General features: G+C 38.1%; 5 protein-coding genes across 5 annotated transcripts; all 5 read left to right on the top strand.

Moving 5' to 3' along the window:
* Positions 1–350: 350 nt before the first annotated feature.
* Positions 351–3,411, top strand: GCK72_020424 (uncharacterized protein; the record flags this gene model as incomplete). Its single annotated transcript, XM_053733573.1, has 4 exons — positions 351–446; positions 967–1,032; positions 1,126–1,191; positions 1,240–3,411. The coding sequence occupies 4 exons, from the start codon at positions 351–353 to the stop codon at positions 3,409–3,411; spliced, it is 2,400 nt and encodes a 799-aa protein (XP_053582486.1).
* An 873-nt stretch (positions 3,412–4,284) lies between these two features.
* On the top strand, positions 4,285–4,746 carry GCK72_020423 (uncharacterized protein; the record flags this gene model as incomplete). The annotated part of the gene is made up of 1 exon (XM_053733572.1): positions 4,285–4,746. The coding sequence occupies one exon, from the start codon at positions 4,285–4,287 to the stop codon at positions 4,744–4,746; it is 462 nt and encodes a 153-aa protein (XP_053582485.1).
* Positions 4,747–6,168: 1,422 nt separating this feature from the next.
* Positions 6,169–7,939, top strand: GCK72_020422 (uncharacterized protein; the record flags this gene model as incomplete). The annotated part of the gene is made up of 6 exons (XM_053733571.1): positions 6,169–6,497; positions 6,544–6,754; positions 6,800–7,204; positions 7,257–7,470; positions 7,520–7,680; positions 7,823–7,939. The coding sequence occupies 6 exons, from the start codon at positions 6,169–6,171 to the stop codon at positions 7,937–7,939; spliced, it is 1,437 nt and encodes a 478-aa protein (XP_053582484.1).
* Positions 7,940–11,093: 3,154 nt separating this feature from the next.
* Positions 11,094–12,136, top strand: GCK72_020421 (uncharacterized protein; the record flags this gene model as incomplete). Its single annotated transcript, XM_003115974.2, has 4 exons — positions 11,094–11,160; positions 11,212–11,268; positions 11,318–11,542; positions 11,898–12,136. The coding sequence occupies 4 exons, from the start codon at positions 11,094–11,096 to the stop codon at positions 12,134–12,136; spliced, it is 588 nt and encodes a 195-aa protein (XP_003116022.2).
* A 2,544-nt stretch (positions 12,137–14,680) lies between these two features.
* On the top strand, positions 14,681–17,582 carry GCK72_020420 (uncharacterized protein; the record flags this gene model as incomplete). Its single annotated transcript, XM_003116361.2, has 7 exons — positions 14,681–14,764; positions 14,817–14,898; positions 14,947–15,559; positions 15,605–15,706; positions 16,387–16,965; positions 17,019–17,403; positions 17,448–17,582. 7 exons carry the CDS (start codon positions 14,681–14,683, stop codon positions 17,580–17,582), a joined length of 1,980 nt encoding a protein of 659 aa, XP_003116409.2.
* Between the last annotated feature and the right edge of the window lie 4,605 nt (positions 17,583–22,187).

Here is a 22,187-nt window from a genome sequence, read left to right as displayed (position 1 = left end):
CCAACACGTGAGATCATAGAGGAGAGATGGGTTTGATTTCAAAATAACTCTCTGGAAAACTTCTCTCTTCTCATGTGATCTTGCAAGTTGAGAGGGCGTTTTGGAGGTGGGACCACATGTTTTTGATATATAAAAGCTTGGATCTCTGAGCCACAACGGAAAAACTTGACATCTGGATGACATTTCGAACATTTCTTGTTTCTCCCCGCCCTCCTCCTCCCACAGATTTCACTTTACACTTTTCTCTTCTTACTCATAACTGAATTATCGCTTCTCTCTCTCTCAGTTCTTCTTATTTTCTTCTCAAAAACTTCAGTTTACATATTTCAGAATCAATTCAAAACTACAAAATGAACATTCTGGAAAAAGTCAAGGACAGCGTGAACAGCGCCTACGAGAGTGTGACAGGCACCGCCGTTGCAGCCAAGGATGGAGCTGTTGATGCAGTAAGTTTTTCAATTGTTTTTGTAGGCTTAGGCTTAAGGCCGCAGGGCTTAGGCTTATTTAATCATTGGTTTACTCAATCTATTATAGTTAGCCGGTAAACTCTGAGACTACGCCCTGGTGTCCAAAATAAATAAAAAAATTTGATTTTTTTGTATTAGTTAGTACTCATCTAGGCCTTCATTTTTGTAGTTGATCACTTTTTTGTAGAATTATTTCCTAAGAAGATATGAAGCGTCAAAGCCTGTCCTCTCTCATTTGGCTATTACTCATCAGAGAGGTTTCGTACAAAAGTGGTGTTAACTACAATAATTAAGACTTTGACATGTACTTGCTACTCAGAAAATTTGGCAGCTATAGCACCGTTCTTGACACCGTGACACGCTTCCAAAGTTTTCCTACTGGTAAAGGCTACCAGGCAGTCGGCACTTTAACATCTCAATTTTTGAACAAAATCTAGTCTTCGGAAAGTTCATACCCAAAATTTCGTAGTCTAGAAGAACCTACCTAGTTTCTTTCCAGGTCAGCAACGCCTACGACACTGTCACTGACAAAGCCGTCGGAGCCAAAGATACTGTCGTAGGAACTGTAAGCCTTCCCAGAATTTATACTCTAGACTAACAGAACGCAAAACCTTCTAATATTCTTTTGAAACTCATCCTCATTCACTTTCTCTTTCAGGTCAGCAATGCCTATGACACCGTCACAGACACCGCCGTCGGAGCCAAGGATAATGTCGTCGGAGCGGTAAGCCTATCCCACCTCTCTAACTTAATCTCAGAGTTCTGATTTCAGGTGAACACAGCCGGTGAAAAGATAGGCGGAGCCTATGAAGGCACCAAGCAATACGTCTCTGACACCGTCGTAGCTGCTGGAGACTATGCCGCTGATGCCGGCAAGAAGGTCGGAGAGATCGAGGACCATGTCATGGAGAGCACCAAGAACGCATTCCATTCCGCAGAGCAGACTGCATCAGATGCTGGAACCAAAGTTACGGATACACTCACTTCCCTCAAAGACTCCATCACAGGAAGCAATGCTCAAAAGACCGGAGAGACACTCAATGAGGAGGCCAAGGAGAATGTAGAGGCGGCCAAGGAGCACGCCTCAGATGCTGCTCAAGAAGTTAAACAAGAAGCCCATGAAGGTGTGAAGGACACTGCAAGCGCCATCAACAAAGCCTTCGATTCTCTCGGAGACTCAATGGCAGATGACAGTGCTCATAAGACAGGAGCTGCTCTCAGTGAGGATGCCAAGGAAAATGTGGAGGCAGCAAAAGAACACGCGTCAGATGCCGCTGGAACTGCTAAGGAAGGAGTTAAGGACACTGCAAGTGCTATCAATAACGCCTTCAGTGCTCTAGGAGATTCAGTTTCTGAAGAGAATGCTCACAAGGCGGGAGAAGCAGCTGGTGAAACATACAACGAGGCCAAGGATAAGGCTCAAGGATATGTTGAATCTGCGAAAGAAACCGCTGGAAATGCAGCTGACGCCGTGAAAGAGCAAGTTTCGAGTGCAGGAAGTGCTATCTCCAATGTGATCAGCTCAATTACTGAATCTATCACTGGAGATAACTCTCACAAGACTGGAGAGGTATTCAATGATGCCAAGAAGGAGGCTTCGGAATTCGCTGACTCTGTGAAATCCCACGCTCAGAATGCAGCTGAAACCGCCCAGGAGCACGCTGCAAACACCGGAAATGTGATCACCAATGCGTTCAATGCCTTGAAGGAGTCCATCACGGGAGACAACACTCACAAGACAGGAGAAGCTCTTCAGGATGAGAGCGAGGCTCTTCATAATGACGTCGAAGAGAAGTATCAAACTGTGAAGGTATCCGCATTGGAAACTGCTGATGCTGCTAAAGAGAAAGTGGAGGATGCCGCGGAGAAGGTTGAGGACCAAGCTCCAACCTATGCTGAAGTTGTGAAGGAGAACATTGAGGAGACTGCTGACTCTGCAAAGGAACAAGCCGCCGAAACTGGGAGCAAGATCTCGGATGCTTTGAGTTCCGTAGCTGAATCAATCTCTGATGACACCAGCCACAAAACCGGGGGAGCCTTGAGTGATGCTGCTGACAAAGTAGAAGATAAGGTTGACTCTGCCAAAGAAGTCGCTCAAGAATATGCTGACTCCGCCAAGGAAAAAGCTTCTGAGGCCACTAACACTGTCGAGGAGCAATTCGTGTTCGGCAAGGAAGCCGCTAAGGAATCCGCTGAAGACGCCAAGGAAAAAGCTGGAGACGCAGTGGAATCTGTCAAAGAAACTGCGTCAGAAGCTGGATCCAAGATCTCTGATGCCTTCCACTCAATCACTGATTCCATGGCAAGTGACTCCGCCCACAAAACTGGAGAAGCTTTTAATGATGATACGAGTAACGTCGGAGACAACCTCCAGAAGAATGTGGATGCCGTGAAGGAGACAGCCGGAAATGTAGCTGAAGGAGTGAAGGATAAGGCCGAGGAAGTTTCTGAGGACGTCAAGGAGAGCGCTTCGGAGGCAGGGAGCAAGGTTTCCAACGTCTTCAGCAACATCACTGATTCAATTGCCGACGACGGAGCTCACAAGACTGGAGGAGCGTTGAGTGAGGACGCACCAACTTATGCTGAAGCCGTCAAGGAGAACCTTGAAGAGACCGCAGATTCTGCAAAGGAGAACTTGGAGTCAGCTAAGGACACCGTTCAGGAGAAGGCCGAAGACGTCAAGGATTCTGCTAAGGAAGCTGCTTCTGAAGCAGAAGGAAAGGCTTCAAATGCACTGAGCTCAGTTGCTGACTCAATCAATGACGATAATGCTCACAAGACTGGAGAAGCATTGAATCAAGACACTCTCAAGGAGAAAGCTGAAGATTTTGTCGACGTGGCAAAGGAGATGGCTCATGATGCAGCTGATGCGGCCGTAGAGAAGAAGGACGAGGTCAAGGAGCAGGCTGAGGAGATCGTTGACTCCATCAATACAAGTGCTTAAGTCCTTGAGAAGAGACACTGATGTATTATAAATTGTGTATAGTTTTTCTTCATTTTATCTGACAATTTTCTTTAATTTTCTTCAACTTTCTGACACGACGATGTGGGTAGTTTACCGTTTGCTTTCTGTATTTCTTTAATTCTTGCGAATATTGACTTGAACCTTGTAAATAAATTTCACTGCAATATAATTCTAATGATTTTTTTTTCTCCAAAAAGTTTCCAAAACTGAGACCTGAACGAAAAAATGAAAAGAAGATAGGTAGCACTTGACGCATTATTTGTTGTGTTGTTGAAAGAGTTAGCAGGAACGTTTTGCAGTTGGTAATTTGAGAAGTAGATGTGGAAATGCCATCTTCTTCGATCGAGTTCCTGTAAAAAAAGTTCGGACCAAGATTTTATTTAAAAAATTTAGCGGTCTGAAACGCAGGTGCGACAGGGAGTTGTAGCTTAAACAGAACAAAAAATGTGGAAAACATGCCGCACTTGCGTTTCAGCCCGCGAATTATTTTTTGAAAATCTATGCCGGAACTTTTTTCACCGTTATCGAAGAAGATGGCATTTTCACATCCACATCTCAAATTTCCGACAGCAGTTTAAGCTCCGCTCACAATTCCATGCTGATTTCTGGTTTCAGCCCAAGAACATTTTTTTGAAAATCCTTGTCGGAACTTTTGTGACAATGGGGGCAATTTCAACGAATCGGAGAAACTTAAAAACAAAAGTTCATTCAATGTTGAATTTTTCTGAAAAAAAATGTGAAAGTATTAAAAAATGGAAAAACTACATTATACGTGTACCAATTTAGAATGTAGTTACTTTGCCAACGTTCATTATTGTATGAATCATTTTAATTTTAAATCTAGTAGTTGGAATGGGTGAGCAAAAAGAAAATATACGATCTTCAATTCTGGGTTCAGACGCGATCAACTCAATCATCGAGGAGCAATTCGTTTTTGGTAAGGAAACCGCTAAAAAATCCGCTGGTGACGTCAAGGAAAAAGCTGGAGACGCAGTGGAATCTGTCAAAGAAACTGCGTCAGATGCTGGATCCAAGATCTCTGATGCTTTCCACTCAATCACCGACTCCATGGCAAGTGACTCCGCCCACAAAACCGGAGAAGCTCTCAATGAACCCAGCAGTGACATTGGAGACAACCTCCAGAAGAATGTAGATGCAGTGAAGGAGATTGCTGGAAATGTAGCAGAGGGTGTGAAGAATAAGGCAGATGATGTTACAGAGGATGTTCAAGAAAGTATTACTGAAGCAGTTAGCAAACTTTCGGAAGCTTTCAACTCTACCATTCCGGAAGATGTTGTCAATGAAGCTTATTAATTTTTGTCTTTTTTCTCTAAATAAAATCCTTTCACATCATGCACCCAAAATCAAAGTTCACGGTGTCAAACAACTATAAAAGGAAAGTGTAGTTTAGAAATCAAAAAATGGAAGGATTTCTTTGTGTTTCTTTGATCTATCATTTTTCTCGGATAGAGATCAGAAAAGTTTTTCTGAAGTCAGGTTACTGTAGGATTATAATGGCTACAGCATACTGTCGGCCGTGCTGAAGATTTTACTTGAATAACTTTTTTCAAAAAAAAAACTACCAGGTCTATTATTATCTCAAAAAATGGCTATTTGGAATTGTCATGTATCAAAAAAAAATTCCGGACTAGAAAATTTTTGAAAGCCCGGCTTTACAAACTGAATCAATTTTTAAAAAATGTTTTCAACTTTTTATCGAAAATGAGAACAGTTTGATGATTTTTCAGAATTTGTGCTAATTCTGTCTGAATGATAGTCGAAAGTTTGACGTTTTCGCGAAAAAAGTTCAAATAATTTCAAATAATTTGAACAATTTTGAAAATAGTTTTTGGCGCCAAGTACCCGGACCTTGTATGAGGTACAATCTAGACAATTTATGATTCCCATTTAATCTATAATTTTTCACAGTTTTTACCTAAATTTCCAAAAAAAGCACCCTAATTAATATTGGTCTTACACTAAAATCATGTTGTTAAAAACGCGCTCGAGGTGCGCCAGATTTAGTTATTCTCCCTCGACTATATTACTGATGTCATCCAAACCAGCAGGAGATATTTGAAAACTTGCCCCGCACCAATAAAATGCATGAACTGTCGTAACACATTTTGTATCCAAAACGTCATTTCTCCCTTCTCTCTCTCATGAATCGGTCTTTGTTAGAATGATGTCACTTGACTGAGGATTACTGTATCAAAGGGGTATTCCTTATAAATACCAGAATTTTCTTCTCTGTAAAGACACATTTCTTGTGTAAAGATCATTTGTATAAACATACATTGTTTTATCAGGTCAGTAGTCATATCTGTCCCCACCCATTTGGCCTATTTGATCGCAGTTTTCTCTCTTTTTCTCTCTTTTGATATAAATCATTCTGGTTTTGCAAAACTATACTGTTATCTTTTTTCTCTTTTGTTTCAGTCATTCGCAAAAAAGTTGACAATTGTGAAAACTGGACAAGCAAATGCAACTGAATTGTGAGTTTGGTTTTCAGCCTTATGCATAAAATTTCTTTAAATATATTTTGAAATTTTTGTAATAATATAATAGTGATTTTTTTTAGTTATTGGTATCAAGTGAACCTGAGAAGTTATGGTTAACAAACTAATAAAGTGTGTAAAATGTCAAATTTGTTATTATTTTAATATGATAACTTTTAGGTGCAAACTTTTCTCCCTGAGAATTAGAGTTGATCATTCTTGCTCAGTTCCTATCAAAATGTTCATAAATAATATTCCAGTCGACCCAAGTGTCCACGATGCCTTTCATGCCTATATGTCAAACAAACCAAAAATTGTAACTGCTACCGGAGCATCCCGAATGTCCAAAGCAGTCAAAAAACCGCCATCCCCGAAAGCTTCGACCTCGGAATTTTTCAAGTGTAAAACAGAGGTGGACGATACTCCAACAGAATGTGCATCCAGGAAGAAAAAAGGTGTTGAGACAGACATGACAGGCCAGAAATGTCGGGTTTGTGGAGACGAGAGAGCCAATAGACACTATGGAACAATCGCTTGTAATGGGTGCAAAGGGTTCTTTAGGAGAAGGTAAGCTAGATCCATGTAAACACACTTCAAGAAGTTTCAATTTCAGCATCTGGGAAGAGCGTGACTATGTCTGTCGCTATGGTGGAAGGTGTCTCATCGTACAAGAATATCGCAACCGATGTAGAGCATGTCGATTCAGAAAGTGTTTTACGGTGGGGATGGATGCAAGAGCGGTTCAATCGGAACGTGATAAGAGTATGAGGAAGATGAAGCGGTCGTCGAGAAAAGAGGCAACAGAGCGATCGACTCCATATTCTGTATGTTCTACGGTAGCTTGTTAGTGTCTTACTGTAAGTTTTCAGGTATACTCACTCCCCTCCACACCAGCTGCGGAGGGGTCATCTGGTACCCCTCAATATAATGTGCCATTTGTCCAATACTTAATGGACTTGGAGAAATCTACAGATGGTATGGTGGATATCAGCTATAACTTTACAAATATGGACCCGACTTTTTCCACGTCGGTGATCATCGAGACTGCGTTCAGAGAGCCTGGAATAGTATCGAAGAGAACTTTGCCGCGATGGGGAGATATGGAACGGGTAGCTACCGTGAATGATATTCCAGTCACCTGGTGTAGATCATTTGTGTTATGTGTGGATTATGCGAAAGCTTTGAGTGATTTCCGGGAGCTAGAGGAGGCTGACCAGTTTACGCTTCTTAGAAATCGAGTGGTGGCGCTGAACTGGTTTTGTCATGCTTATAAGGTATGCAGATTTCCAGCGTAACCTAAATTGAACTGAATTTGTCAATTTTCAGACTTTCAAAGCAGGGTGTGATGGAGTTGTTCTTGTGAATGGTACTTGGTACCCTAGGGATCCTCAACTTCAAACATCACTTGAACCCGGATGCAATAACTATTTCCGAGTACTTTCTGAACACTTGATGCAGAATCTTGTGCTCCCTATGAGAGACTTGGAGATGGATGATGGAGAATTTGTGATTTTGAAAATTATAGTTTTGTTCAAGGCTTGTGAGTGATGTCATGCAATTGCTCGTATAAATATTTTCTGGAATTTCAGACTGCCGACTATCAGAACATGGGGATGCGACTATCAAACAAACTCATGAGAAGTGTATAGATTCCTTGTATGAGCACATTCAGGTGCAGCACCCCGACTTCACTCCACAACAGATCTCAATGAGAATAAGCAAGATTCTCCTATTACTGCCAAGTCTTGAGGTAACTATAGTCGTTTACAAAGCGGAAAAACTGTTTTCAGCATCTCACACAAAAAGTTGATGACAACATTCAAGTCCTCGCACTTTTCGAATTGCCATGCCTCAGCGGGCTCCCGTATAAAATTCATTGCTCAATGAAACAGATAGTGTTTGATGAGCAGAATGAAGAAAAGGTTAGTGGGAGGCAACAGTGGCAAGAAAAGAAACTCTCAGAGGATTATAATGTTCTAATTGTGCAGTCTTACAGAGTATTGGCGTGACGTTACTCGTGGCGGAGGGAACAACTTTAGCCACGAAGCTTCATTATTATTTTCTCATGGATTCCTTCTCGCTCTTTCATTTGATACCTCTTCTTTGTCTCGTTTTGTTTATTTCTTGTGCATAAAAAGTTTAAAAATTGTTTTTGTTGTTCTCTGAAAAGGGATACGTGAATCTATTCTCTCCAAAACTATCAAATCTGAAAAAAAGATCAACAAACAAAATGTGTGTAGTTTTACGCTAATAATATTTATAACAGACAAAATTTTGATATCACTTACTGTTTTTGAGATATGAGACTTCGAGATACTGTAGAGAAACTAGATCGTCACATATCTGGTGGTTGAGCTAGACTGAAATCACTAGGCAATAGTATTTACCAAAATGAATTAGATGTTATACCAATTATTTCAGCTACTTTTAACAAAGTATTTTATCCCTCACAATTATTCAGCTACAGCCCCGTGCAGTAAGAGATACAACATATGGCATTTTCCAGTTGAAAATGACCAACTTTGAGAGGGTGTTACGGTAACACTGATTGTCCCACAAAGTAAATTATGGTGAAACCATACAGAACAATGGTAGAGCTTTATTTTTGCAGTTGACAACTTTTGTGTACGGGCACTCCCCAGCAAGTTGCATATTGACAAAGTAACTTCTCCTTCAAATCGTCCCATTTCAGTGCAAAATAGAGTGATTTTTGAGATGTTCTCTTAAAAAATGAACTGACCATAACTCTCTAGGGAGTGTCCGTACAAAAAAGTTGTCAACTACAAAAATAAAGCTCTACCTTTGTTCTGTATGGTTTATACATAATTTACTTTGTGGGACAATCAGTAATACCGTAATACCCTTTCAAAGTTGGTCCCTTTTAACTGAAAAATACTAAATTGTAAATCTTACGGCACGATGCTGTTTTTTTTTCTGCAACGAATGAGTGAACTCCAAAAAAGATGGGATAGTGCAGAAGACAAACTTGTAAAATTTCACGCTAATTGTTTTTGTAGTTAACAACTTTTTTGTAGGAGTCTTCCACCATAAGTGATTGTTTTATGAATATCTCTTCCCGTTTCAGATTTCTCATACTCATTGAAAATACTTTAACTACAGTAACTCCCTAGGAAACTATCTGGAAAAAATGAATTTTTCTTCCCCATTCCTTGTATTTGGCAGCTTTGATTTCTGTGACTTTTTTCACCTCTTGCGTCAACTTTCCTATCATATCTCTTTCACTCTCTCAAAGACACACAGACAATCTTTGTTCTTAGAAAGTCATTTATGTAGATTTCCCGATACGCATCAAACATTAGATATTGTTTGGCCTTTTTGGACTTTTTGGACAGATTATGCAAGTTTATGTCGACAGAGAAAGAGAGAAGGGAGAAACGTGTTGGTCTGTGTTGCGTCGAAGCAAAAACTTGATGTTTAGAAGAAGAGAAATAGACGAGGAAGGAGAAAATAGAGAGATGTGTGAGGGGATGGGAGGGACGATTCAAAAGTGGATCTCTTTTTTTTGAACTGTGATGACGTGATGGTTTTTGCACAAATGACGTCAGATATCTGTCGTGATCCGACAATGTTGGAATACCTTAACTGAACAGTTTGAGGGATCGGAAGATACTGTAGATCCCATTGAGTTAATAGATCATAATTCACGACCTTGAGACCATGAAACCCTGGTCCATTGTCAAACTTAATTAATCAATTCAAAAAAAAATGAGCACTAACAACCAACCTTACTGAAACCAATACTGTTCTGGGTGTTATCTCTTAAAATCAACCTGATGACCTTACGATAATACATGCTGTGCATACAAGGAAGAGGAGGCCGTTAGAAGTCGTTGTCTCACGATCATTCATTTTTTGCCGTTTACCCTGCTTACCGATTAAAAGTTATCGATGAAAACCTTGGTAACTGGTTTGGCGGATCCCTGCTGGCGGGTGAAGTCCTCTAACTGCCAAATCCAGAACCTTCCCCTCCAACTACGGTAGCTCCTAATTAAAATTGAATAAAGATGATAGTGTTCTCCTCTTTCTGTTACTCTCATACTCTAAGTTTGACTGTTTCCCTAAGGTGTCAAGTCAGTAGAGATAATGAATTAGTCCTCAGAATTCCTACCAACTTCGCAGCCTGAATTTTCGTTTTTTCCGGGTTTTGTTTGTGTAGCATTTCATTGAATAACATGTTATGATCATACCTCGTTTAATACCTACACGAGAATAAAAACACATTATTGTTTGCAAACATTTATTAGTTTGTTGCAAGTAAAACTAACAACCGTTTCAGGTTGTAATTTTGGAGGACAATGTCAAAAGTTCAAATGTACTGATGGGACAGTTTCAGAAAAGTAATTGTATTCTTGGGTTCAGTTAAACTATCACTTATGGTAGTAGTCGTAGATCACATAAAAACATTCTCAAAGTTTGTGAACGGCTCATGGAGATATCACATTTGCTATCTATTCAGTCTGCGGGCTTCTGGAAAATGACTAAATTTAGGACTATGGCGCGGTGCCTCTTTTTGTTCTAAGGATTTCAATCTTTACCGAATGTAGTTGATAACTGTTTTGCTCGAGAAAGTAAGTTTCCCTTTGAATTGTCACTTTGTAAACTATCCATGATTTTTCAAATTTGTCTTTAAATCCCTTTCAAACTATAATTTTTCAAAATTTCTTTACCTATTCTACAACGATTTCTCCGAGACTCAAGTTTCACAGAACACGTTTCCCAAGCCTACAGCCATTTCATAAAGATAAGATAGTGATTCTTTAAAAATTGATCATTGTCCTTTATCTGTTTATTTTCATAACCTTCATTGATCAATGTCATGTGCTGACTGATTTCAGCTGGTCTTTAGTTCACAGTATACCGTTTTTTAGATCCGATTATGCAAAATTGTTCGCTTAGTTTTGTAGGCGTGCCATTTAGGAAACCCCCTTCGGTTTTGAAATTTTGTGGGTTTATTTCATATATAAATCTGGTCGAAACGGTTACATAATAACCAGTTTTTGAAAACTTGTGCTAATATGCCGAACACAAACTGCCGTTTATTCCGATTCGCTGGTTTTAGGGGTTATTAAAACGGACACGCCTTCTTTTTCCCTAAATTTTAATAAACTTTTTGATGTTTTTTCAATTTTATGTTATTTCAGAATGGGAAGCAACAATTCACAGAATTTGAGAGACGAGGAGATCAAGGAGCTCATGGATGAAACTGAATGTAAGATTTTCAAAAAAAAAATTTTTTTGCAAATATTTTTGTTATTTTCAGTCAGCAAGCAACAAATCACACGACTCTACAGCAGATTTTTGTCGTTGGATAAGAAAGGTGAGCACCTGAATTCAAGGAATTAGTTAAAATTTAAGAACGTTTTTAGGCCAAGGTTACCTATCCCGAGACGACTTTCTGAATGTCCCTGAGCTCGGAGTGAACCCCCTCGGTGATCGGATAATTGATGCATTCTTCACAGTGGCTGAAACGAATGGTGATAAAAAAGATCAGCAGTTGAACTTCAGACAGTTTGTTAGAATTCTTGCGCATTTTCAACCGACGTCCAGGGTGAAGAAGAATTCACTGAACTCGAGGAGGGATAAGCTTTTTTGTGAGTTGATAGGGTTTTTAGAGCTTTAATTTTGCAGTTGAAAGCTATTTTATCATTTTTCATTGATTTGAGAAATGTGCCTTCAATGTCCATTTTCAAATTAAAATTATCTCATCTTGAAGAGCAATCAAAACTTTATCAGGCATAGACCTTATTAAATACTGAATGTGTTCAAAAAATCCTACATATTGAAGATTTCTAGGCACCATTGCGCAATCTCGAATGGGACTATTCATGTCCGAAAAAAAAACGTTTTTTTCCCGACGTAACCCCATAACTTTCTCCGATACTTTCTATTTTCTATTTTATTCTACTTCGTCTCTACCTGTTTCTATATGATACCTTTTGTTTCCAGTCGCATTCAAAATGTATGACCTCAACAAGAACAACTACATCACACGCGAAGAGTTCAAAGTCATATTGAACAGTATGGTTGGTGCGAATATAACAACGGATCAGCTGGAGAAAATCGCTGATCGAACTATTGAGGAGGCGGATAAGGACAGAGATGGAAAGATTTCGTTTGAAGAGTTTTGTGGCGCAATGGAAAAAACCGATATCGAGGAGAAAATGTCAATTCGATTCTTGAATTAGAATATAAATGTTTGATTTTGTATTGTACATAATTTTTTAACTAATAAATTCGAATAGAATGTATTTAATTTTCAAAAGACACGACGCGAAAAGATCAAAAAGTTTAATGGTTGGTGTGCTGTAAAAGCAAGTCATAATACAGTTCAAACACATTTTGCGTCGGCGTGAGCGGAGATCATATGATAATATTTACCCAGTAGTTTTTGGTTATGAAAGCATTTTTCCTGATAAGATTTTTGACAAAAAATATGTATGTACAATAAAACGATAGAAACTGTGAAAAAAGTTGTTTGATTGTCGTCGTCATAACCTCCCCCAGGGGGAAAAGTGATTCTTTCTTATCAGAACAAGTACGATACAACAGTGAAAAATTGAAAATGCACGTAGAGGTCATTCTTGCTTCCAGTCTAGAAATATTGATGATCGGTAAATTGAAGAACATGATTTTCGGATCGAAGTAAGTTGTTTTTTATTTTAATCTTTTGTGTTATTACGGTGGAACTGATTATCCCAGAGCGTTGCTTTTTTATTAGTACATTTATTAGTACAGTCATCAATTTTGTAGTTGAAATCTTTCTTAATATCATGTTTAAAAAATTACAAACGATCCAAACTATTATTGACTGCAATATTTTTTTTGATTTGCACCACAAAAGTAGGCACAAAATTTCAAGAACTTCCAAAATAGAGAAAAGTAGATATTATTTTTTAATGCTTTCTAAATCTTGAGTCAAGTAGAAAACCAGCCTTCAAGAACTATATGAACATTTTCTTACTAATTTTAATATTTCAGTTTCAGATCGAAACCTGCTCCGCCTGACATTCTGTCTACTATGCCAGACGTCGTTCTCAATGAAATCTTTGCCAAACTTGACTTTCGATCTATGCAAGCCATCTCATTATATTTTTTTATTTTCAACAATACTTCCCTATTTCAGATTGACCCTCCGAAAAGTTTCCCATGGTTTTCGAACTTTCATAGATGATGTCAGACCGATGTCACCTGTGACAAATTTTTTTGTGAGTGTACATCCGTGTCTGGTTTCGTTTGATCTATTCTTTCGCACCGAGTACACATCATTTAATGGGAAACAGTGTTTTTCGATCAAATATCGAAAATCTGGTAACGGGTGCATTGTTGAATGGCAGAGTAGGAAGAAAATGGAGGAGAGGATTTTGAAAAAGACGGATTTTTTGGATGTTGCAATGCAAGATTTTGAGATTTTGATGAACCATCAGTGGAAGTCAGTGCTGGAAATGTTTCGACTGGAATTTGAGAATCAGGAGAATGTAGCTGTGCTAAAAGAAATAGAAAGAATCCTAAAAGCGAGAAAAACTTTATTGCAAGTTCAAGATTTTTGCATTGGTTTAAGATCGAATCGTGAAAACGAAATCGTGAGGATTCTAAAACTGATAGATGCAAAGACTATTCAAAAGATTAGAATAATCGGAAAGAAGAAAGGAATGGATCAGTTAGATATCAAAAAAGTATTGAAACTAAAACAATTTAAAAATGCGAAAGAGCTGAAAATTTGGAAGTTTGACTTGCTGACACCAATAGAAGAGCTAGTGGATTTTTCAAAAGTCGAAGTTTTCATGGAAGCTGTTTCCGTGAAAAGTTGGTTATCGTTAAAGGAAGTAAGTGTACAGTTAGTTATCCAAATTACCCTTTAAGCATTTTCCAGAAATTTCTTCATTCCAAATCCCTTGAAATGTTTTCCATCAAGTATAACCGGATATACAACTTGTCGCTGTTAGAGGAAAAATTGGGGAAAAGTTCAATTGAACAATGCAAAAACGTTTGGCACTTTCTGTATCCAAATTCATCGGATTTTGTTCTGTCGATTAATATAATGTCATCAGGTCAAATTACCCTTGTTAGGAACAACCGGATGAAATAGGTGGCCTAGAAAAGTCATGATTTTCTAGGCCATCCGTCATGTCACCTAGTTCATCCATTCATTCAATTGTACAAAAATTAAAATATTTCCCGATATTCGAGAGACGCAGAAGTCACCGGTACCGCCCATTTTGCCAAAGGTGTAGAATATTTTCACGTTTTCATTTCATGAGTTTTTTGTGTTAATTGTCTTGTTAACTATCTGATTAATAAAGATGATCCAAATCTTTTATAAGCCTCCCCTGAAAATCCAGTTTTCTTTCCGATCACTGGCCTTTTTGATTTTCTTCATCTCTCTACGAAAAAAGAAAAAACGTGAGGGAAAACACAAAATTATACTTCAATGTGTTTGAGCCGATTAGAGAACATTGTAATATTCTGAATTTTTGAAAATTTGCATAATCTGAAATTGAAATGAAGGAGGAAACAACTAGACAGACAGAATATTCCATTCTCGTGTTCCATAGAAAAATTCATTCTATTCAAGTTTTTTTATTCATGAAAAATTTATGAATTTACATGAAGAAGGAAGAAATTCTTTTTTTCATTTATAACTTTTCAATGTTTTCAATGTTATTTTGTTGTCCTTTTGAATGCGTCCCCTTCTTAAACTTTTTGTACTTTCCATTCACCGATTTCAGAAAATGTCTTCTCGTCTCTTCGTTTTTATTCTGATATGTTATGCGACGGCGGATAAAATCGAGGAATCGGATTTAGATGATTATAAGGTATGAAGCTTTCCAAAAAAGTTTATAAAAATCTGAAATAAAACTTTTTCAGTTGTTCACCTGGAAATGGGAGGAAGTTGATCAAGTATATCTAATCACAGTGTGGCTTCTTATAGCGGCACTGGCAAAAATTTGTAAGCTTTTATAATAGTTCAATGGAGCGCACTTGACTACATTTTCAGTATTCAACCTAATGAAACCAATATCCAAGTGGCTACCAGACTCCTCATTGCTCATTATAATTGGGTTGGCACTCGGATGGGTACTCCATCAAACCACACTTATCGGAACCTCCCTAGATTCTCACACATTCTTCCTCTATCTTCTACCACCTATCATTTTCGACGCGGGTTATTTCATGCCTAACAGAGCTTTATTCGAAAATCTAGACTCTATACTGGTCTTCTCAGTATTTGGAACACTTTGGAATACATTCGCTATCGGAGGTTCACTTCTACTCATGTCTCATTATGATCTATTCACTATGTCTTTCACAACTTTCGAAATTTTTATCTTCTCTTCTCTCATCTCCGCAGTGGACCCCGTTGCAGTTATAGCTATTTTCGAGGAGATTCATGTAAATGAGTTCCTTTTTATTAATGTATTCGGAGAAGCACTTTTCAATGATGGTGTCACTGTAGTGCTCTATCAAATGTTCAAAAGTTTCGCATTAATTGGATCTGAAAATTTGTCGGCGTTGGATTATGCAAAAGGAGGATTGTCGTTTTTCATAGTGGCTCTGGGTGGAGCAGTGATTGGTGTCATTTTTGCGGTTGCAGTTAGTCTGACAACAAAGTAAGAACAAACGTGAATAAAAGTTAAAGACTGAAATTTTGCCAGGTACACATATGACGTGAGGATTTTGGCTCCTGTTTTCATATTCGTGCTCCCTTACATGGCATACCTGACTGCTGAGATGTTGTCCTTGTCTTCGATTATTGGGTAAGCTTTTTATTTCGTTTTGCAACCATGATGTTTCACAACTGGAAAATCTGATTCAGGTAGTTTTGATTTGGGGTGTTCTCATTCGGTCACAGTTATGATTTGGGAAGTTCTCGGACTAAAGTCATAAACTTTTCATTGCAGATTCCGATACTTCAGAAAATCCTTCAAAAACTTTAATTATGGATGAATATTCTAAAAATTACTCAAAACGCCACAACCCCCGTTTTCCTGAGCCAAAAGGAAATTAGGTGGAAGAGTTTTGGCGTGTAGCCCTCTCGGACAAGCTTTTTGCTCAATTCTTCGTCTTCAACATTGATATTCTAAAAAAAAATTTTTAACCACCAACTTTTGGATAAAAAATGGGAAAACGAGGAATTGAACATAAAACTTGCCCGAGAGGACTACACGACCGCGCGGAGAAATTCTTCCACTTAGGCTCCTTTTGTAGTCAAGAGAACTTGAATTTTGGCGTTTAGAACAATTTTTAGCATGTGCTCGAATGAGAACTTTTTTTTTAGAATTTTCTGAAGTATCATAATCAGCAATAAAAAAATGTGGCTTCAGTCCTCCTGAAGCGCCGTTTCGCAACGTTAGGTTTTCCAATGTCGTGGATTTTTTGTTTCTTAATAGTGACAGAAATCCCACCACGTAAACATTTTCTACTGAAAAGTTTCCAGCATCGCCGTCTGCGGAATGCTTATGAAACAATACATCAAAGGAAACATCACCCCAGCCGCCGCCAACTCAGTCAAATACTTCATCAAAATGCTCGCTCAATCCGCCGAAACCGTCATTTTCATGTTTCTCGGTCTCTCCACAATCACATCTCAACATCACTTTGATCTCAACTTTATTATCGCTACCGTATTTTTCTGTCTGCTATACAGAGCTATCGGAATAATTGTTCAATGCTTCATTTTGAACCGATTCCGCGCGAAAAAGTTCGAGGTGGTGGATCAGTTCGTCTTGTCTTATGGAGGACTCCGTGGCGCCATTGCTTATGGTCTCGTTGTCTCTATTCCAGCATCAATCACTGCTAAACCAATGTTTGTCACTGCGACAATTGCAGTGATCTACTTTACAGTGTTCCTTCAAGGAATCACGGTTAGACCACTAGTGAATTGGCTGAAAGTGAAGAAGAGAGAAGAGAGAGATGCTACAATGGTGGAGAGTGTCTACAATAAATATCTGGATTATATGATGTCAGGAGTTGAGGATATTGCAGGGAAGAAGGGGCCGTATACCCTTATTGAAAAGTAAGGAATCGAATATTCAAGAATAGTTTTCAGATTTTTTTTTTGATTTTCAGTTTCGAAAGATTCAATGCGAAACGAATCAAGCCGATCTTGATGAGACATCAGAAGAAGGAGAGTTTCGACGCTTCGAAAATCATCAGGGCGTACGAGAAAATCACGCTGGAAGACGCAATACGGCTAGCCAGTATTAAGACTACTATTCAGAGCGGAAGACTGGAAAGCACTGTGGCAGTACACAGCTCATCAAATCAGAAAACAGTGACACCCCGGCATTTACAATTGGAAAAGTTTATGAACTCTGGAGAGAATATTGATTCTCTTTACTCGCTGTTTAGTGACTTGTTGGATAGAAAGTTGCTTGAAATGAACACGAAAAGTCCGGCGAGTGAAGTGAAGGGTGATGGAGAAGACATTCAGGATGATTATATGACTGAAGTGGTTAGTTTTTATTGGCTGGAAAACCGGATAACATTTAGTTTCAGAAATCCCGGTCCAACTTGGCAGCCATGTTCCGAAGTGCCGAACAACTGGACTCTGACACTGCTTACAATCGGCAGAGAAGACAATCAGCCGGGGATTTAGATGCGAAAAAGAAGAATGATTTTTTGAGAGTCTAATTTCTTAATTTAACGAATATTCTAATTTATAATTGGCATGAATAGGAATACGACACTATTACATCATATTTGTGTGCTGACATTGCACACGGTTGGTTGAATACTGTTATTTGTTTCAAAAAGAGAAAACAACGTCACAACCTCATAGTGCACGCTAAAATAGGATAAAATAACCTTTAGACTGCCGTAATTAGAGGAAAACAAATTACAAAATATATTGGAAAACTTGTATTCGTGAAAAGGACAAATTCGTAAAAGATGACCATCAGTAACATTTCTTTAACGGGGGAATGATAAATTAATAGCGGAAAATATCATTGACATGTCATCAAGAGTACGAAAAATCTTTCAACGCTTTTGACCTATAATATTGACGAGTTGTCAAAATATTGATACCATTAAAATCCAACGTTTGGAAGTTTAAAATATTTGAAAAAAGTTTCAATATTTCTCCGAGACTTGCACAAAAATTATTAAAAACCTTTGAGCTGCCATTAAAATCAGCAAAATATTAAGCATAAACGGAAGGGAAACAGCCGCCATGTATACAATTTTTCTTTGACTTCTGAATACCTAACTTATATAAATATGAATCTCGCGAATAAGCAAACAACTTTAACAAAGAACACTCTCAGAAAATTTCAGAAAAATGAGTTTGAATTCTCCATAATAACAATGTAGTTTATGACTTACAAAAACTATGCAACCCAATAAGAAAGAAAAATAATCAATGTCCACCACAAGAAGAAATAAAATTGCCGAACGATAGGAAAGAATGGGAGATTTACTCTATTACTTTGTCTTTAGACACTCTTACAACTTCTTTTCTTTTTCCCGATTCTCGTTGAGGACAATGATATAAAATGGGAAAGAAATTAAAATTGACCATTTCTTAGAATAAACTGAAGTTTTTTAACAAAACATGAGTCATGTTTCTAGTGATATCATAGTCGCTTCAAATTGTTTCCAATCAAAAGTTTCCAATCTTTTTACTCTTCAATTTGTGTTCGCTGCATAGCGACTCCAAATACCAATGGCACACTAACCCTTCTCCTGGCACTGTGCCAATATTCATTCCCCAAGATTTTTTTTCAATTGTATGTATTTTTCTACTTCTTCAAAAATCGACTTCTTACTGTCTCAAGGTCTTCAGAAACTGGAAACCTTGAATGTGTTCCAAATCCTCTTAAAAATCCTACTCAAAACGAACTATAATTGACGATGATATTTCTTGACACTCAACAATTTTTTTTTTAAATTTTAAAATTTACTTCAAACCGGTTGACGTCCAGCCAGAACCTTATTGTCCTCACCGTGAGAACATTTTTTGTGTGTTTGAACCGCTACCAATTTTTGTTATTACAGGGTGCGGCATAAATACTGATACAAAAGTTTGGGTCAGCTCTGGTTCAGGCACAGAATTCCAGGTGCATCCAAATATATGTTTTATTATACGTTTCTATGTAGTTTTTAAGTTCTCGATGTAACAGATTGTAATTTTCATTTTTACGCTGGTGGCAACATTTTTTCTCCAGCCAGCTCTACCATCGACTGTATCAGTGTGTGTGAAATGATTTTTTGTGAGTTTCAAGTAGGTGAGAGCGCCGCAAATGCAGGTCTTTAGAAGAATAAAACGTAGGGAATGTATTGTCATATTCAAGACCTTCTTGGAAAATATATTTACAGTATTTGTTCCGGCTCCGCCCTGGACATATTCCGGCAAACAGAGGATCAGGTCTAATTTGGACCGGAGCGTGAAAAAAGTGGGCTACGGCTTTGAAATTTCAACAATAATAGTTCAATGAGATATGAAATTAAAGCTGAATATTTTCTCATTGTGTTCCGAAAAAATCACTGTCCTAGTTCAAAAACTCAAGATTTTATGAACGTTGATAGCTCATGAGGTCCTCCTTGGCACGCACAAAATCACTAATTTGATACCAGTGTTTACTCATGAATTTTACTGACCATAAAAATTGACCAGAACATTAAAAACAAAACAAATATAGAAAAACACTTATGGACATTCTGATTAAACACGAAATTTCTCGATGAAACTTGAAATCCGCCTTCAGTCCCGGTTTTAGTCGGAACCTACTAGTTTTGCTACACTTTTTACATTTTGGTACATCCAGGAACCAAAATTAATCCGAAACCCTATTTCACGGTTGGAATTTATTGCGAGGTCTGTTTTCAACTTGAAAATCATTTTTGGACAATGCAGAAAGTTGAAGCGTCGGCCCACCGCTCCAAGACTGCCTAACAGTCGTTCGGATAGGATTTTCCGGAGTTCACCTGGCTGTCGAAATGGGTGCCTATTTCGCCAAAACGCAATTTTATCAAATTTTTAAATGAAGGATATCAGACCCAGAGAGTTTCTTAACAAAAAAAAATTAGTTCGAATTCTCTGAATTGTGTTTTGTATAAGTTCTGGGACGCTGAAGTCGTCAACTACCTCCGTGCCTAGGTCCTATCTACGCGAAGAGATTGAGAGCTGTAATTCAGGAGACAGGAAGGCGGATCGAAAATCATCATTGTATATCTTTTCTGTAGTGAATGAATAATTTTTTTCCAAAAGGAAAAGATGTTTGGATGTTTTTGAAAAAAGTTATAACGTTTTTTGCGTGTATCAGTATTTATGCCGCACCCTGTACTTTTGAGAGACTTTGAACTATAATGTTTTGAATTTTGAATCGCAAATGCGTCGTTTCGATACATTTTTTTGATATAACAGTATCTTTTTCTTATTTGAAACTGGGACAGTTGTCAAAGCCTATCGCTAATTGGTTTGTCAGTCTTTTAATCTATTTATCTTTCAGTCTCGTTCTTTTTTTTGAAAGTTAGTTTCTCTTTAAATTATTTTTTCGTTCTGCTAGTTTTTTTTCATGACGTCAACTCTCGAATATATAATGGTCATCCTACGGATAACTGGTTGAACATAAATGCCATTTTTCCGGTAAATTGACTTTACGACGTCATCAATTTCTCGTCTTTGAACTACCTGCAAACTTCATAAAACTAGGGGTTAGTACTCTTAAAGAATCGTAAATTAATTATATCGGAAAGTACCCGACAAAGAAAGAAACTATCAGCTGTTTGATAAGACCAAAATTCAAGGTGTGAAAGAGGAAATAGGAGGGAGGAGATGGGAAAAACTGTAGTTTATCTCTTTAGGGTTTCGTTGATGTCATTGGATCAGTCGGGGTTGAATTTGGTTTAAGAAGATGATAGGAAGAGGGAAGAGGATTGGAAATTGAGATCTGGAACATAAGCGACTTCTAGAAGTTAGCAGTAAAAAATACTGTAATCATGACAGCTACAAAATCGTAACAGCGAGGGACCGCCAGGATATCAAAATCCGTTTGCCTGTATTTCTGTTTGTCCGGATGTCCGCGACCCCCTGTTTAAGGGCACATGTTTAACGGTGTGTCTTGATAATTATTACTGATTTTTCGTCGGTCTGTGTGTATGCTCGTCCAAACTTTTACTATACGGCGGTTCTTATGGAACTTTACTTTTTTGAAACTCTGATTCGTTTTAATAATACGGTATTCGGTCTGTCCGTTTGTCTGCTAGTCCGGTTGTCCGAGTCACCCGGTTAACATGTTTATAGGCACTGGTCTACGTTGTGTCAAGTTACTGGTTTTCTATCTGTCTTTATGTCTGTCCGTCTTAATTTCTGAAGTAAAGCATTTCCTATAAGCACGAAGAAGTGTGGAGCCTTACTTTTTGCTACAATGATTAGATTTTCCGAATACCGTACTCGGTCTGTCCGCATGTCTGTAGGTCCGGATTCCCACGACAACCTGGTTATCTGGTTTATACATGTAAATTGACGAATTTAAGTACATAGTTCCACAGTAAAAGTAGTGATATAAAGAACATTTTATCTTTAAAATTAGATACCGTAACCCATCCAATCCGACAATTCAAGGAATTGTTATCCAAAACAGAACTATTTACTGTACACATCTCTCCCTCCCCTCGTGATTTGAAAAAAAAACGAATAAAAACTGTCACAAAGGGCACCTCTGGTCACTTTTATAGTCCCAGTTTAGTCTAGTCGTCTTCTCTCAACATTTTCTTTCTCTTTATGAGGAAATGAGAACAAAGATGAAAAGTGTCTAAGATTATCTCTCTCTCTTTCTCACTCCTTCAAATGATATCATCATCATTTTGTCACTTTTTGCGCGGTTCGTTATTTTTTCGTTTCTCCTTCTGTATCTGTCAACGCATATCTCTTCTCTTCAGCATTTCAAACTATCTTTTGATAAAATAATATTCTTTTGCATTTTTGGTCAGTTGGTGTGGTGTCAAGTAGACGTGCCTATCTGTTGTTGGAGAAATGACGAATAAGGTGAGAATGGGGGAAGAGAGGGGTACTGTAGTTTTGAAAAAAGAAAAAATAGTTTTCGATTTCAGGGAAACTCACAGATTAGAAATGGTGGTCCAGGGAATTCGCATCCGGCTGTTTTGGAAGGTGAGGCATATTTTTTCGTTTTAAATTTATTGGCGTTGTGTAGATCAAATCCAGATCTTCATTTTTGTAGTTGAAAGTTTTTTTGATAGCTCTGCAAGGTTTTTAGATACGACGCTTTGAAGGGC

The sequence above is a fragment of the Caenorhabditis remanei genome, chromosome V, assembly GCF_010183535.1.
Source record: "Caenorhabditis remanei strain PX506 chromosome V, whole genome shotgun sequence".
In the NCBI taxonomy this organism is placed as follows: domain Eukaryota; kingdom Metazoa; phylum Nematoda; class Chromadorea; order Rhabditida; family Rhabditidae; genus Caenorhabditis; species Caenorhabditis remanei.
Note: the sequence above shows the minus strand (reverse complement) of the source record. Positions and strands in the feature narration are given on the sequence as shown.